The sequence below is a fragment of the Salvia hispanica genome, chromosome 4 (genome assembly GCF_023119035.1).
Source record: "Salvia hispanica cultivar TCC Black 2014 chromosome 4, UniMelb_Shisp_WGS_1.0, whole genome shotgun sequence".
NCBI lineage: Eukaryota > Viridiplantae > Streptophyta > Magnoliopsida > Lamiales > Lamiaceae > Salvia > Salvia hispanica.
In genome coordinates this window covers 16,016,497-16,031,670 of record NC_062968.1, presented here as the reverse complement: position 1 = coordinate 16,031,670, position 15,174 = coordinate 16,016,497, and the positions used below count along the sequence as shown (strand labels likewise).

At 32.0% G+C, this 15,174-nt stretch overlaps 1 protein-coding gene across 1 annotated transcript; it reads right to left on the bottom strand.

Annotated features, from left to right (window-relative positions):
* Nucleotides 1-5,649: 5,649 nt before the first annotated feature.
* On the bottom strand, nucleotides 5,650-6,835 carry LOC125219049 (nicotianamine synthase-like). Its single transcript, XM_048120907.1, has one exon. The coding sequence runs from the start codon at nucleotides 6,759-6,761 to the stop codon at nucleotides 5,826-5,828; it is 936 nt and encodes a 311-aa protein (XP_047976864.1). The 5' UTR covers nucleotides 6,762-6,835; the 3' UTR covers nucleotides 5,650-5,825.
* Nucleotides 6,836-15,174: the final 8,339 nt, after the last annotated feature.

The following is a 15,174-nucleotide window of genomic DNA, read 5'->3' as shown; positions in this document are numbered from 1 at the left end:
CTTGTTTTAGAGAAGGCTATTGGAAAAGGATTAACCAGTGATTAAATAAAGTTGGCAAAACAAATGTGATGTCGTTATAAGCAACCCCACTCATACTTGTCTTCATTATTGTTCTCCAAAGGACCTATGCCTTTCTTGAAAATAGACCAAATATTATAAAGTGTGTGTTTATGCTATTATATGCTTTTTCATCCTCGTCGAGTAGTCGCATTACTTTTGCTTCTCTATTATAAAAAGGTCAATGCAAAGGGTGGGAGATTTAAAATTGGCTCCTTTAATTTAATCATAATCTTACACATATACTATTTCATACATGATGTGTTGATTAAATCACACATATAAGTATTTATGCTTATCATATTTAGCATATCACTGGAACTCTCTGGCTTCTAAGACTAAACTCTACATGATTTGTGGTCTTCTAAGTTTATGTTGTGTTGATTGTGGTTATTGTTGGGCACTATTTTTGAACCAAAAATTTGATACACATAAGTGAAATAATTAATTAGAAATAAAATTGGAGAAAGATGCTATGATCCAATCAATGATGAGCACTAGCATAGAAAAGGGTAAAAGGGGAGGAAGACTGTGATAAGAGCCATTGAAATTGTTGAAGGAAAGAAAAGAGAAAGGGTCACAAAGCATCGAACAAGTTGAAAAAAATAAAAGATGAACATTCTGTTCATGATGTGAGATGTCAACATATGTAACTAACTGTGATAATGGCCATTCAAATTACACAAGGCCAACATATCTTAATTATAATATACCAAAAGACTAAAGAAAGGCCATTGCTCTTTTATATATGCATGTTTCTATCACTGTTAAAGAGGTCCGACATTTTATTTTGATATGTTAATATAGCATTATTGATATATATGTATGCAATATAAATCTTTAATAAGGGTTTCAATTGGGGTATTTGACTTGCCTTTTTATTTTCTTTTTAAATTGCATTATAACAGAAGGACAGTAAAAAAAAAATATCTTGTTCTCTCCAAAGTCCAAACATAATAAAAAAAATTATCCGCATGAACTAAAATACTATAGTACCTAGTTTCGGTCCCATCACAGTGAAAATAACTATTTAGAATCATAGTTGTATATTAATCCTTGCAGTTGGTGAAATAATAAAACAAAAAAGGAGTTACTTGTACGTAAGTATCTCTAGTTTTAAAATAGTACAAATGTGTAAGTTATCATTCAAGTCTTTATATTAACAATCAACAACTTAAGGAATCAAAAACGCAAGGTCGTATTACTCCCCGTTTTACAAAAATCAAAACATTTATTTTGGACATGAGAGTTGAGTGGTGAATAAAGTACGAAAAAGAATAAAATAGGAAAGAGTAATTGTGTTATACTATTTCACTGAAAAAATTGAATCAACTAGGACATTCCAAAAATATATACAATGAATTGCTAGTCGAATGGAGGGAGATGAAAAAAAAAATCATCTCATACGACTGATCAAACACCCTGATTTAAGTTCATATTTCTACAACATTTAGATCTTACTTTTATGCAATTAAGTGCGTAGCCACAGTGGCGGACGCAGAAATTTGATGGTGGGGGGTCCAAATCAGTGTTCCTAGTACTGCGGTAATTTTTAGCGCTGACGAATTAGAGCATCAATTATAAAAGATAGAGATATGTGTAAGGTTATTGTTGATAGATGCAATGCCAACATAAAAAAAAACATTGTCGGAAAAGTGAGTTTTAAAAAATAAATAAAATAAAACATAAATTATTAAGAAAAAGGAAAGACTTAATTGAATTTTAGACCATAGCAATGTAACATATAGAACAAAAAAAGTGATATTATAAATATGAGCACATAAAATATAAAATACAAAATTCAATGTAAAATGTAAGAAAAAATTTAGTAATTTCTGTTATATTAAAGTATAATTAAAAAAAAAAAAAACTCAAAGTCTAACTGTAAATAATAAAATAGGGAAAAACAAAGTTGCAAGAAGAATCAGTAAGAAAAAGTAAATAAACACCAAACTATGGTGTTGCTGGGAATCGCACTCGCACATATCATTGTGATGGTTGTGAAGGAAGCCAACTGTGCTACTGAAGTTAACATTGTCATTAATATCAATTATATATGCTACTCACAAAATAGTTTGGGGTTTCATGGGTCCCTCATGTCCTTCTTTAGGTCCGTCTCTGCGTAGCGAGATTCTTATTTTTGGGGTTTTGGTCATACAAATTAAAGATAATCAATACCACGATTGTAATGCTTAGTTTTATTTAGAGTAAAGGCCAAAACTGGCCCTGAACATATGCTCATTTTATGATTTTGGTCTTATACTTTATCTTTTGAATTTTTGCATCCTGAACATTTCAACTCAGATCACAATTGGTCATACACTAACAATTCCGTCAATTTTTAAACGGTTTAAACCCGAATGGGACTGTTAAAACCATCAAAATCGGGTTTAAACCGTTTAAAAATTAACGGAATTGTTAGTGTGAGACCAATTGTGATCTGAGTTGAAATGTTCAGAATGCAAAAATTCAAAAGATACAGTATATGACCAAAATCGTAAAATGAACATATTTTCAGGACCAGTTTTGACCTTTACTCTTTTATTTATACCCGAGCTGAAGGTACTATTTTCACAATATGTATGTTAATTCTTTTTCTTAATTTTACATTCTCAATCACGGGCCCTAAAAAATAAATGCATTTGTAATTACTAAATTAAGGTCATTCAAAATGAATGTTGGTTGTTGAACGTAAAGATGTTAAATACTTAACTAGTGCTTTTGATGGTATCCACAACACTTGACCGAGTAAAAATTTCATGGTCCTTCCACACTATGGTGGCATAATGATTTGGTGTGCCTTACCAATAACTCTTTGACAATTGTAAATGAAAATGGTCCACATGCCACATCACTAGATATAAATTTGGCAACCTTATATCTAAATTGGAGACATCCATTTTAATCATTTTTGGAAAGTTTAATAAATTAAATATAGAAATTATATCATATAAACTATTTATTGACGTTAATATACTAGTACAATTTATATATGCATATTGATATCATAATATAATAGTATTATACACATAAAAAGTAATTGTTTTAGTATTTATATATATAAGAAAAAAAATCATAATAAAGTTATTATGGATGAGATCCCTTTTAATTGTTTTAGTATTTATATATAGAAGAAAAAATTCACATAAATAAAAATTATGACTGTAAGTTTTATTTTGTAAATAATATATTATAATTTTTGTTATATTTATTAGTATGTAAAAATCAAGATTTTTTAACAAAAAAATAAAAAATATAAATGAAATATAAATATAATTTGAAAATATTATTATTTTATTAAAGAGATGTCTTGTAGTATATTAGTACTATTATAATTTTCATTAGATTTATTAGCATGAGACAAAATCAATAATTTTTAACACAAGAAAATAAAAATTAAAAAATTAAATATTAATATAATTTGAAAATATTATTATTTTATAAAATAGATGTCTTGTATATTAGTTCTATTATATTATGAGATAGAATATTACTAGTATATTAACGTCAACTCATTTTTCATATAAGTATAATTTCTATATTAAATATTATTATACTTTCCATAAAATGATTAAATGGATGTATCCAAATTTACCTATAAGTTTCCTAATTTATGTTAAACTGATGTGGCATGTGGACCCTTTTTATTTCAATTGTCAAAGAGTTATTGGTGAGGCACACCAAATCATTATGCTACCATGGTGTGGAAGGACCATAAAATTTTTACTCTGAGCGAGTACTAAAAGGTTGAGCATTTACAATATTTATGAATCCCGCATAATTTTAATTTCTTATATATATATATATATATATATATATATATATTTCAAAATTTAATTTATGAGTGAACAAAAAATACTGACATTTATTATAAATAACAAAATTCTATAATTGAAAATAGACAAAAAAAATTACAGAATTAGAAATAACATTTTACATAATTTTAAATAAAAAATACATAAAGGCCATGTAGACATGTTTATATGTAGTATTATCACTGATAACCAAAGTCAATTCCTTTCTTTGTTTTAAAAAATTTGATTTAAATTATAAAAAACAAGAAATTAAAATCGGGTCACATGCAAGCTTCTGATTAGATAATGCTTGAACACTCTGGAGAGTGTAAAACAATGATCATGCAGAATTTGACACTGTGATCCATGTAAAACCCCTTGTGTGTTTTTGCTTTTCAATATTAGTATATCTATTAATTGCTTGATCGATTCCGCAAAATATAAATATAAAAGAATATATTGGGATCTTTGATCCTCTTGCCACCACACCATTTACGATTCCAATGTGTAGCACTAATATTTACACAATGATTTTTGGTTAGAGGGGCAGCACTGCACTGCTCACCCATAACTATAAAGTTTATTGGAAATGTCATAGGATGTCAACATGCTAATGCTATCGTGCACTTTAGTTTGCCACCAAATTTTATGTAAAAAATTGAAAAAGATTACCCAGATATATTAAATATTAGTAATTGCTGTAGTGTCTTGGTTAACAAACACATACGGAGTATATAGGTTTTGCATATCTTCTAATTTAGGTCGGTTAACAAAATTTAATATATAGATTATGCATATCTTCTCCAATTGATTGGCCCTGTCACTTAAAAAAAAAAAAACTTTAAAGGGTATTTTTTTTAATGCAATCAAGAACACTTACTTGTGTTTTTAAATATACCACCAACACTTCAAAAAGCGTCATTATTGTTGGTGTCCCAGAGGACGCAAATGAAAGCGTTCTTATAAACCAAAAAGTTAAGTTAATTTATCCTTAATTTAGGAATGCTTTCTTTTGCGTCTTAAAAATTTATTGCTATTTTTGAAAATTTTCCATAAATTAAGTAATGCGTCTCAATTTTTGTGTCATTAAAAGATTAATTTTGTGATGCGTTTAGTACTCTTAATTGGAGATATAACTAAGAGAAAAAGTAGAAGGAGCAGTAACCGATGAAGTTTTGTTACTACCTAAACTAATTGTTGCGAGACCCTATTTTGGGTTAGAGCATTTTAAATATATATACCTAAAAAAATGGTCCAATTGCAAACCCTAATGAAGGGAACAGCCAACATGAAATTTTCCATCTTCATTCTGATCAACTTCGGTTCCCTTAATTTCTTGGTCGTCCGTGAATAGATTGATTTAGCTCATAGTCAATGTTAAATTAATCCTTTAGATTATTGGAGTATATGATAATATATGTTTGGAGTTGACAAATTAGTAGTCTTTTTCCAGTTTTAGTTAACATCATCTAATTTATCCTTAACTAATCATTTTAATTGGTTTTTTTCCGGCGAATCTAAGCTCACTGTAACCATCTGCAAAGAAATGATTTGATGAGGACAGCAGCATTGCTTCAACATGTGTGGCCATAAATATGGCACCAATGAAATTCTATTTTGTTTGTTTCAGTCATTGTTTTTAACAATAATTCATACACACATATAATAGTATTTAATTAGTGGTGTTATCCCACATATTGACAAAATTAAGGTTGATCTTGATTGCCCTAGCAATAAAAAAAAGTAGTGGTTTGCCGCAATCCAATTGGAAAATCCAATGCTACTTGCATCGAACATCTCTAGAAAATATAGGAATTCATTATTAATTAAAAGATGTTATTACATCATCAAAATTAAGATTGAATTTGAAGTTGTTCAATGTTATTTCATCCCAAAACAACACAAGATCGACGCACACATTCGATTTGCTAGATAGATAGACAGATAGATAGATTCAGAAACGATTCGATTCGCTTAGCAATGATGCTCTTCAACGGCCAACTCATTCATCTGGCAGAGAGGGTTGAAAGGCTGCACCTCAGAGCACTTGCTGCAGAGCACGTGGGGCCCGGTGGGGGTGGGGAGGGGGCTTGGGCATCTCCTAGCCACCACAACTGAATTGATGACATCATCAGTGGGGTGGTAGACAGAGAGAATCTCAAACCCCCTGAGTTGGCGAGGGTCGACCACAGGGTAGAGGAAAGCCCTCGCCCCGTGGGCACTCCTGAGCATGAGTATGGCCCCAGGGGCCATACTCTTTGCCAAATGTTGAACAACATGCATCTTCTCCTCGATGTCCATCCCCACCAGGGCCGCCAGGAACACCACGTCGTACTCCTTGAGGGCGGCCCCGGGCACGTCCATGATGTCGGCCGTGTGGAACGCCATCCGCCCGGCCAGCTCTGGGTGCGGGGCCACCAGCTTGGCCGCCATCGCGTTGGCAGAGGGGTCAATGTCGAAGTTGTCGAATATAGTGGATGTGAGGTGGTTGGCCGCGAGGACGATGGTGGTGAGGGGGAGGGGGCCGGAGCCCACAAAGGCGACGCGGGCCGGGGCAGGGGAGTGGTGGGAGAGGAGGTCGAATTCGAGGCGGCTGAGCTTGAGGTAGTTGGAGTGGTAGGGGAAGAGGGAGAGGTGGTCGAGGGGGCGGTCGAAGGAGGTGAGGAGGGCGCAAAAGTGCTTCTCCATGAGGCCCTCTGCGTGGCCGCAGAGGGAGATGAGCTTCCCCCGCATCTCTTGGATCTCAGGACAGAGCTTCGTGGGGTCGATTGGATGCGGGGGAATGCAGACGTGGACGAGCTCTGTGAAGAGCGCGTCCACCTCTTTCGAAGGGCTCAGATCCTCGAGCTTCGAGATGCTCTCATAGAGCTGCTGGACTTTGAGAACAAGAGGGTCTTTTAGGCAAACCATCTTTGTAATTTAGGTATTTGGTTTGGTGTTTATGGCAATTGCTCTCTTTCTAATATCTCTTACCCTTTACTATTGTGTTTGTGTTTGTGGAGATTTCATGCCTCCAAAGGGGCTATTTAATGGCAATTGTGGGACCATGGGGAGGGGGAATGGGGGTGGGGTGGGGTGGATATTGCAGCACCATTAGTGAGAAGTGAAACATAATAATAAAATAGTTATAAATTTATTATTTATATAGTATTATTATTAATAATATTATAATATATATAGCATTGTTGATGTGTATAACTTGTTTTGGTAGTGTTCGAGATCTTGACTTGTTATAGGAATTTCTTATTCCATTGGTGTGTAACTGTTTGTTTGTGCTAAGTTAAATACAAATTTCATTTGGTGGTTATGAGATTTTTAAGTAAAACATTTGTTTTGCATCATTATTATTTTCAGTCGAAAAGCTATTGAGATTGTGATTGCGATTGCGATGAAGATATGAGTTTTGATGAGTTACTCCACCTTCCATCGTGATATATTCCACTTCTATTTATGATTTCCTTATTAAATTATTTATTTTAATTTTATTATTTTAGTAAATAGACCACACATTCCATTAATTCATTTCGCTCACGTTGTATTATTCTCTTCATCTCTAGTTTAGGGATTCATATACATTTTGAGGACGTCCAAGTAAGTGAGTCAATTTAATTTTTAACAAAAATTAACACTTTTAATTTTTCTTAATTATTCTCTTTCATATTTTATTATCTCTAATTTTCTTCCTCTTACTTTATTATTTTTTACTTAACTAAATTAAACATCATTTGTTTTAATCTTGTGTCGAAAAGAATTGCTTTGTTCGATAAGCAACGAAAGAAAGTGAGATACATAATGGGAGACTAAGAAATGGAGTAATATTTTTATAATTTCTCTAATGTGTATATATGCCAATTGTATGCTCATAATTTCATCAATCGATTGCTATATGTTTCGATAAAATTGTAAAAGCTCAAATCCACAGAGAACGAATAGTAACCTAAACATGGATACATAATGGGAGACTAAAGAAATGGAGTAATATTTTTGTAATTTCTCTAATGTGTATATATGCCAATTGTATGCTCATAATTTCATCAATCGATTGCTATATGTTTCGATAAAATTGTAAAAGCTCAAATCCACAGAGAACGAATAGTAACCTAAACATGATTAAAATCTAAGCAATCACCCTGATACACTAAAAGACAATAACTACTCTGAAAAGCTAAAGCAAATATTCAATTACTCTAAAAAGTATAAGATCAGTTATTCTAAAAAAGCAAGGAAAAATCTAACTAAAAGGTGTATAAACACGCAAATAGCAAAACAAATTTGCAAAACAAACAAATAAAGTAGCATGATTCAATTAAGTGAATTTGTCTTACTTGACTTATAGTATGTGTATAAAATAAGAGGATGATGTATATGACTTTGTACCACGCTAACGTTGCTCACTTATTGCCTCTATTTTCAATTATTGATCCTAAAAACTAATTTTATAATACCAGGGATATTAAATATGTTTATTTTAAAAAGTCCCATAACTAAAGTTGAATCTGAATCGTTGATCATAATTTGAATGTTAATGATTATCATAAAAAGAGGCATATTATAAATATGACTCACATAAAATTATGAGCAGATATGTAATTCACATGAAATTAGGAATATATATGTAATTATAGTACTATATGAATGGGATCAACAACCATGAGGAGCATATACAGGCCTAACTATACATTGATTTAAAGATATAAATATCAAGTCACACACTGACCCACGCATTTATAATAACAAATTATTTGGTCCTCATGCTTTACTAATTTTGTTTGTCACAATAAATGAGAGAGAAGAAAGGTTTATTTTCGATTTTTGGAAACTTGTAATTTTCTCTGTATCCAATATCCACCTCTCATATAAATTTACTTCAAACTCATTATATAATAAAAAAACCAAAACTTTTCATTTCACTTCTACATATTAATCAATACGGCAAATTTGATCGATATTGGGTCGTTTAATATTAATAATATGTAGAAAAAATTAGTAATAACATTAGGATATACTATCAAGTTTTTATTCAATTTAGTAGATAATAGATACCATATAGTATTTTTTTTATTAATCTATATATGCTCATACACTATTAATTAAATTGTGCTTGTGACAAACATATACAAGACATTAGTCTATGCTCATGCACATTATTTAAGTTTGTGGTTGTCCACAAACATATCTATTACAATATTAATAAAGAGTATTTAAATATGTGCTTGTGACAAACATATACAATGAATTACCAAGGAGGCCTGAAGCATGCAACAAGAATCTATCAAACCATGGTCATGTTTGGAACGATTTCACACGGTCAAAGTAATAAACATGAAATAATTTATTAAAACCAATTGAATGATATTTATTTGATATGATACCCGAATCTATATGCTTTCATACTTATAAATTACAAAATAATACGTGCAAGAAAGATATTACTTCAAGTTATTTCGGAATCAATGAATTCACACTTGTTATTTAATTAGTAATTATATATGTTAACTAAACGATTTTCCTCATCCAAATATTATTCCTGTTTTTCTTGCTTTCCTTTACAATGTTGATTGTGTGAGTCGACGTCATTCTTGTTATTTATCTTAGTTGTTACGTTACGAACAAGTTTTTGAATAGTTATTTTGTTTTTAGTTAGTTTTTATTTTATTTTAATATTTGATATCTAATCATCTTCTCCGTTTGTTAATCCACGTGTATGTTGTAACTCATGTATAATGACAACTCATAAGACAAAGTAAATATGTTAAACTCACTAGTATAAATCTATTTATTTCAGCTAAATTGCTTCCCAAAAAATAGAAGCTTTCTCCTCTGCCTAATTAATATTTCATGGAGTAGGAAATTGCATTATTATTATTTTTAATTATTTTGGGAGAGTACTGGTTAAGATGTTGAAAGTTTCAAAATTTGGTGATGTTGAATGGTATTAAGAATCTATGATTTTTAATACTAATGCAAGTTCATTTTTATGCAATATTGATATTGTGTTTTAACTGAGTACGAGGATGAGCATAGAAGTTACTATCCTTCTCATTGTTTCTTCTCTCTCTTTCTTTATCTTTTGTAATTGTAATTGACTGGACAAACCGCGTGTTAATATGTCCGAACCAATTTTTTACTCGTAAACTATCTTCTACTTTTCCTTTTTTTTAGAGTTTTGTAAATAAATTCAGTTTGGCATGGGCCTTGAGAATAAGATGACTTGTATGGCTTTAATGAAAATCTTATGGACAATTAGTTTTAACTTTAGATGGGCCTCAATAAGACGGCTCGTAGTTATACCTGAAATTCAATAAACCTTTACTCTTTTATTTTTTAAGGAGTTTGCTAGTATTATGGTAGAAAATTACTACCCCACTAGGAAACCTAGCGTTTTATGCAATGCCAAGCACTATAATATTATTTTGCATTTATATATATTAAAATCAAATTTGGACAAGTGATTCGGTAATGGGCCACCTATATGACTTTTTATGTTTTCTTATGTAAGTAAAATTTATTTCAAAATGCACGTGTTCAAGTTAAGAGACAAAGGGTCCAAAAATTATAGGTTGACAAATCACCATACATAAAGACTACAAAACACATTACATAAAGATGTGTATTGACAAATCACAAAAGATGTGTATTGACAAATCCACTTACTTGGTCACGCATATCTTTGGGCCGGGCATCCGAAAGGCCCATTAGCCATGGCATAAATAACATCAGTATTAAATTTTGCTTCATAAATCTATTGAATATATAGTTACTATACGGGACATAAAACTAATAAATTAACATGAGGGAGAAGAAAATCTAATAAATTTATAGTCTTCATGAGGGAGTGGAGACAGATGCGTTGGTGATGACTAGGAGTATATTTTTAACATTTCTCCTTTTTTTTTTTCAAATGTGTTGAGTTGGGAATATACTACTCCCTCCGTCCCGCTTTAGCAGTCCCATTGACTTTTCTGCACTCATTTTGTAAAAATGATAATAAATAGTTAAAGTGGAGAAATAATAAAGTAAAAAAGAGAATAATATAGAGAAGAGTCTTATCTACATTATTCTCATTTTTACTTTATTATTTCTCCACTTTAACTATTTATTATCATTTTTACAAAACGAGTACAGAAAAGTCAATGGGACTGCTAAAGCGGGACGGAGGGAGTAATATGTATGTATACATGTGTTATGCAAGGAGTATATACGTATTGGTGGCAGAGAGTATAGTACAGTGGTGTTCGGTTTCTAAGATAAAATAATATCAAAAAACAATTTAGGATTGTGAGTTGTGAGATTATTTTAGTCGTAGTGTTATTAGCTATGACTAATTATCCCATGATTATTTATCTAGGATTGAGTTGTGGGTTGAATCTCATGAACCAAATACACTAAATTTAATCTCGAATACAATCTTGCAAACCGAACACCCTATATAAGTACTATTTATCCTTATTCTTTTCTTTTTACACATAGGCGTTTGTTGGGTTGGAAGTATATTAGGCTAATGTTTCTTTTTCTTTACTTTAATACTTTTGTTGGGCCATGATTTGTTATGGGCTAATTGGAATTTAATTGAGAAAAGGGTTTAGTTTTGGGCTATTTTATTTTTAATTCATTAGGGTCTCTTGTACGTAAGACTAATGCCGACGGGTGGGGGTATAATTTGTGTTGATGGTGTTTTGCTTAATTGATGAGTTTGATTCCTTAATTTTTGAGTTGACTTTGGAACGAGTTTGAGATATGAGATTTTTCTAAGAAAAGATAAAAGATAATTTGAGCATAGACTTGGCATGCATGCATTGTCTTTAAATTAATTTATTTTGCAAAGTTTAATTTTGCACATCATGTTTTTCAAAAAGGATGAACTTGTACACGTTAGTTCCGGTTAGAATAGGAAGTGATTGAGGAGTTAAGCTTGTGAGGTGGACTTTCTTTTAAATAAGGACTATGTCCTAATTACTTTTTTATGTGAAAGGAGGTGGAAAATGTTTGTCTTGCCATGTTTTGAGTTTGAATGAACCTATCTGAAGTGACTATGCCTTATATATTTAATCGAATTCGGGTTCCAGTAGGGCCGCAAAGCCTGCTCAGGAGCAGGCTAGTGTATACCCCGTAGATCGTGCACTATCTATTTAGAGTTGGTCGGTCTAGTGACTTGGTTTGTGACCACGTTCCTTGTCATATATGTTCAGATATGGTGATGGTGGATGTGGATGAAAAATGGTTGGCCAACCGAACTTTACGTGAAATATATTTTTAGTGTACTTAAGTATTTTTTAACTAAAAGAACCCAAGGTCACTCGATTATGGCTTGACAAACTGTATTTTGGCATGTGTCCACGCATCAAGTACTCAGCCCTGCATATTGTTTTTCTTAATGTGCAGTTTGAGCGGCGACGGACGTGGATGATGTTGAGCAGAGTTCATGGTTAATTATGTCTTGTCTAGTATTGTTGAATATGTTGTGTCTTCAAACTCGTCATTTTGTCTGTGTCTTGAACGCTTCCGCTAAGAGCCTTTTTTTAGAATTGTTTTATCGTTGAGAGTCTAACTCTTTCAAATTAGTTTATCGTCCAGTCTTTGTTTTTTTAGAGTTGATACTTTGCTGAGATGATACTATGTCGTTTTCCAAGTTATTTAAATATTTTGGTCAAGTATGTATGTTTCCCCCTTTCTTTATTCCTCCCCTAGTCGCGATAAACCGTGTTTTCTATCTTTAGAAAATGCGGGCGTGTCACGACATATCCAACAATACTAGACAAGACATAATTAACCATGAACACTGCTCAACATACTACACGTTCGTCACCGCTCAATCTGCACATTAAGAAAAATAATACGCATGGCTGAGTACTTGATGCACTCAGTGGATACATGTCAAAATCTTGGGGGTTTTAATTTAAAAGAACTCAAGTACACTAAAAAACATTTCACATAAAATTGAGTTGCAACCATTTTTCATCCACATCCACTATCACCATATCTGAACATACATGACAAGAAACGTGGCCAAGAACCAAGTTTGTAGCCCTACTGAGACCCGAATTTGATTAAACATACATGGCATACCCATTTCAGACAGGTTCATTCAAACACAAAATATGGCAAGACAAATATTTTCCACCTCCTTTCATATAAAAAGTAATTAGGACATAGTCCTTGTTTAAAAAGAAAGGTCACCTCCCAAGCTTAACTCCTCAATCACTTTCTATTCCAACCGCAACCAACGTGCACAAGTTCATCCTTTTCGAAATAATATGATGTGCAAAATTAGACTTAGCAACATAAATTAGTTTAAAAGAGAACATGCCTCCTACGTGTGTGCTTATTTTATCTGCTAACATTAAGTAATTTATCTCGTATTTTATGATTCAAACTTGAGTAATCTGCTAACATTAAGTAATTTATCCCGTAACAAGATATATATATATTCCCAGCTAGAAAATCATAATAAGCATAACACTTGTTCTAACTCAACACTAATTCCAATTATTTAATAAGCTAAAACAGCCCAATACCAAAATATCCATCTACTAATTAATTCCATCAGACACAAACTTTCAACAAAATAATGGACCAACATTATTAATTAATTAGCCATACAATTAAGTCCAAAAGAAATGTCAAACCAACAAATATACTTAATACTCCCACATCACTACACATATATACTCCCTATCCAACACATTGCAAAACAATTAAAATGGTTCACTCATTTAAACCGAAAAGGAAAGAAATAAATATACTCCCAACCATCACCATATATATATATATATTCCTATTATCCACAAATCCACTCTTAAAGACCGAACCACCGAACCCTACCAAATTAGGGCTTTTAGATCTAGTTTTTTATGGATAAGATACAGAAATTTATAAATTATTTTCGCCTTCATCACGAGCCTATTTTAATTCATCTGAAGGTAAATAAGTCATACTAACATGTTACGAAGATTTAACTTCGTTCCAGAATATATTACTTCATTCTAGTAGGTTTTTACTTCATTCTAGTAGGTTTTTACTTCATTCCAGTACGTAAATGTGGTTTCTCCGTCGCGTGTCATTCTTTCTCTCTACAATACCTATCACCAACGCCATGACGCTAATATGGTTTAATAAACACATGGAATAATGTAATAAATTGATGGAATGAAGTATGTGTAGAAGCATTTGAAGTACAGAATGAAGTAATAAACCTATATAATGAAGTAAAATGGGTTTGTAATAAAGCCGAAAAAATTTTCACAGTAGCACATCTCATCAAAAAAACTAGATCTAATAGCCCAGATTTGGTCTCTAATTCGGTCTTTAAAATTGATTCGACATTGATCACAACCCTATATATATATATATATATACTATATTCACACATTATAAATTAGCACATTCCCAACTCAACTCTACTTTATTTAAAGAATGTACTCCCCAACTTCACTTTTAGTCACACGCAAACAAATAAACTACTCCCTCCGTCCCTTAAAATTTGGCACCATTTGACTCAGTACAGATTTTAAAAAATGTAATAGAAAGTGGGTTGAAAAAATTGATGGCATGTGTATCCTACTTTTATATATTAGTTTTAAAATAAAATGTGAGGGAAAATGAGTTATTTATTAGTTTTAAAATAAAATGTGGGAGAGAATGAGTTAGTGAAATATAGGATCCACTGCCAAATGGTAAAAGTGAAATATGACAAATTTTTAGAGACAGATGAAAAAGGAAATCAGTAATAAATTTTCAAGGACGGATGGAGTATTTACCTATTACTCCTATTCCATACTCTTCCTACACGTACATGTAATTCACGGTCTCTCTCTCTATGCCACCTTCTACACAAGCACAAAATCCTCCCATTATTCCATTCCAAAATTTTATAGATTTCTAATCGTTTGATTTCAAACGTTGGGCAGACAAAGAATTGAGATTTAAAAGAAAGCAGAAAGTCAGATTTGCTTCTAATGGCATTAAAGATCGAAGCTTGATTCGTGAACTACTATGAAGATAAGTATGTCATGGAATGTAGAGAGTTTCAGTAATTGGTGGATATACCTTTGAGATGAAGCAAAATTTGCTCAAACAGAAGGTATTGATAAAAAATCACAGCGGTTCTCCTTCATATAAAGGGAAAAAAAATGCTATAGAAGACAAGTTACCTTTCGTCGTAGAGAAGGAGAAAGAGAAACTGAGCTGGGATTGGAATGATTTGCGTGGTAACTGATTGAAGAGGTGGGAAGGTATATGTATCCGATTTTGGTGAAGATTGATTTGTTTGTTGGAGCGATTTTAGGTAGTGGAGATATTGATGGGATATACTCCTATAATCGTG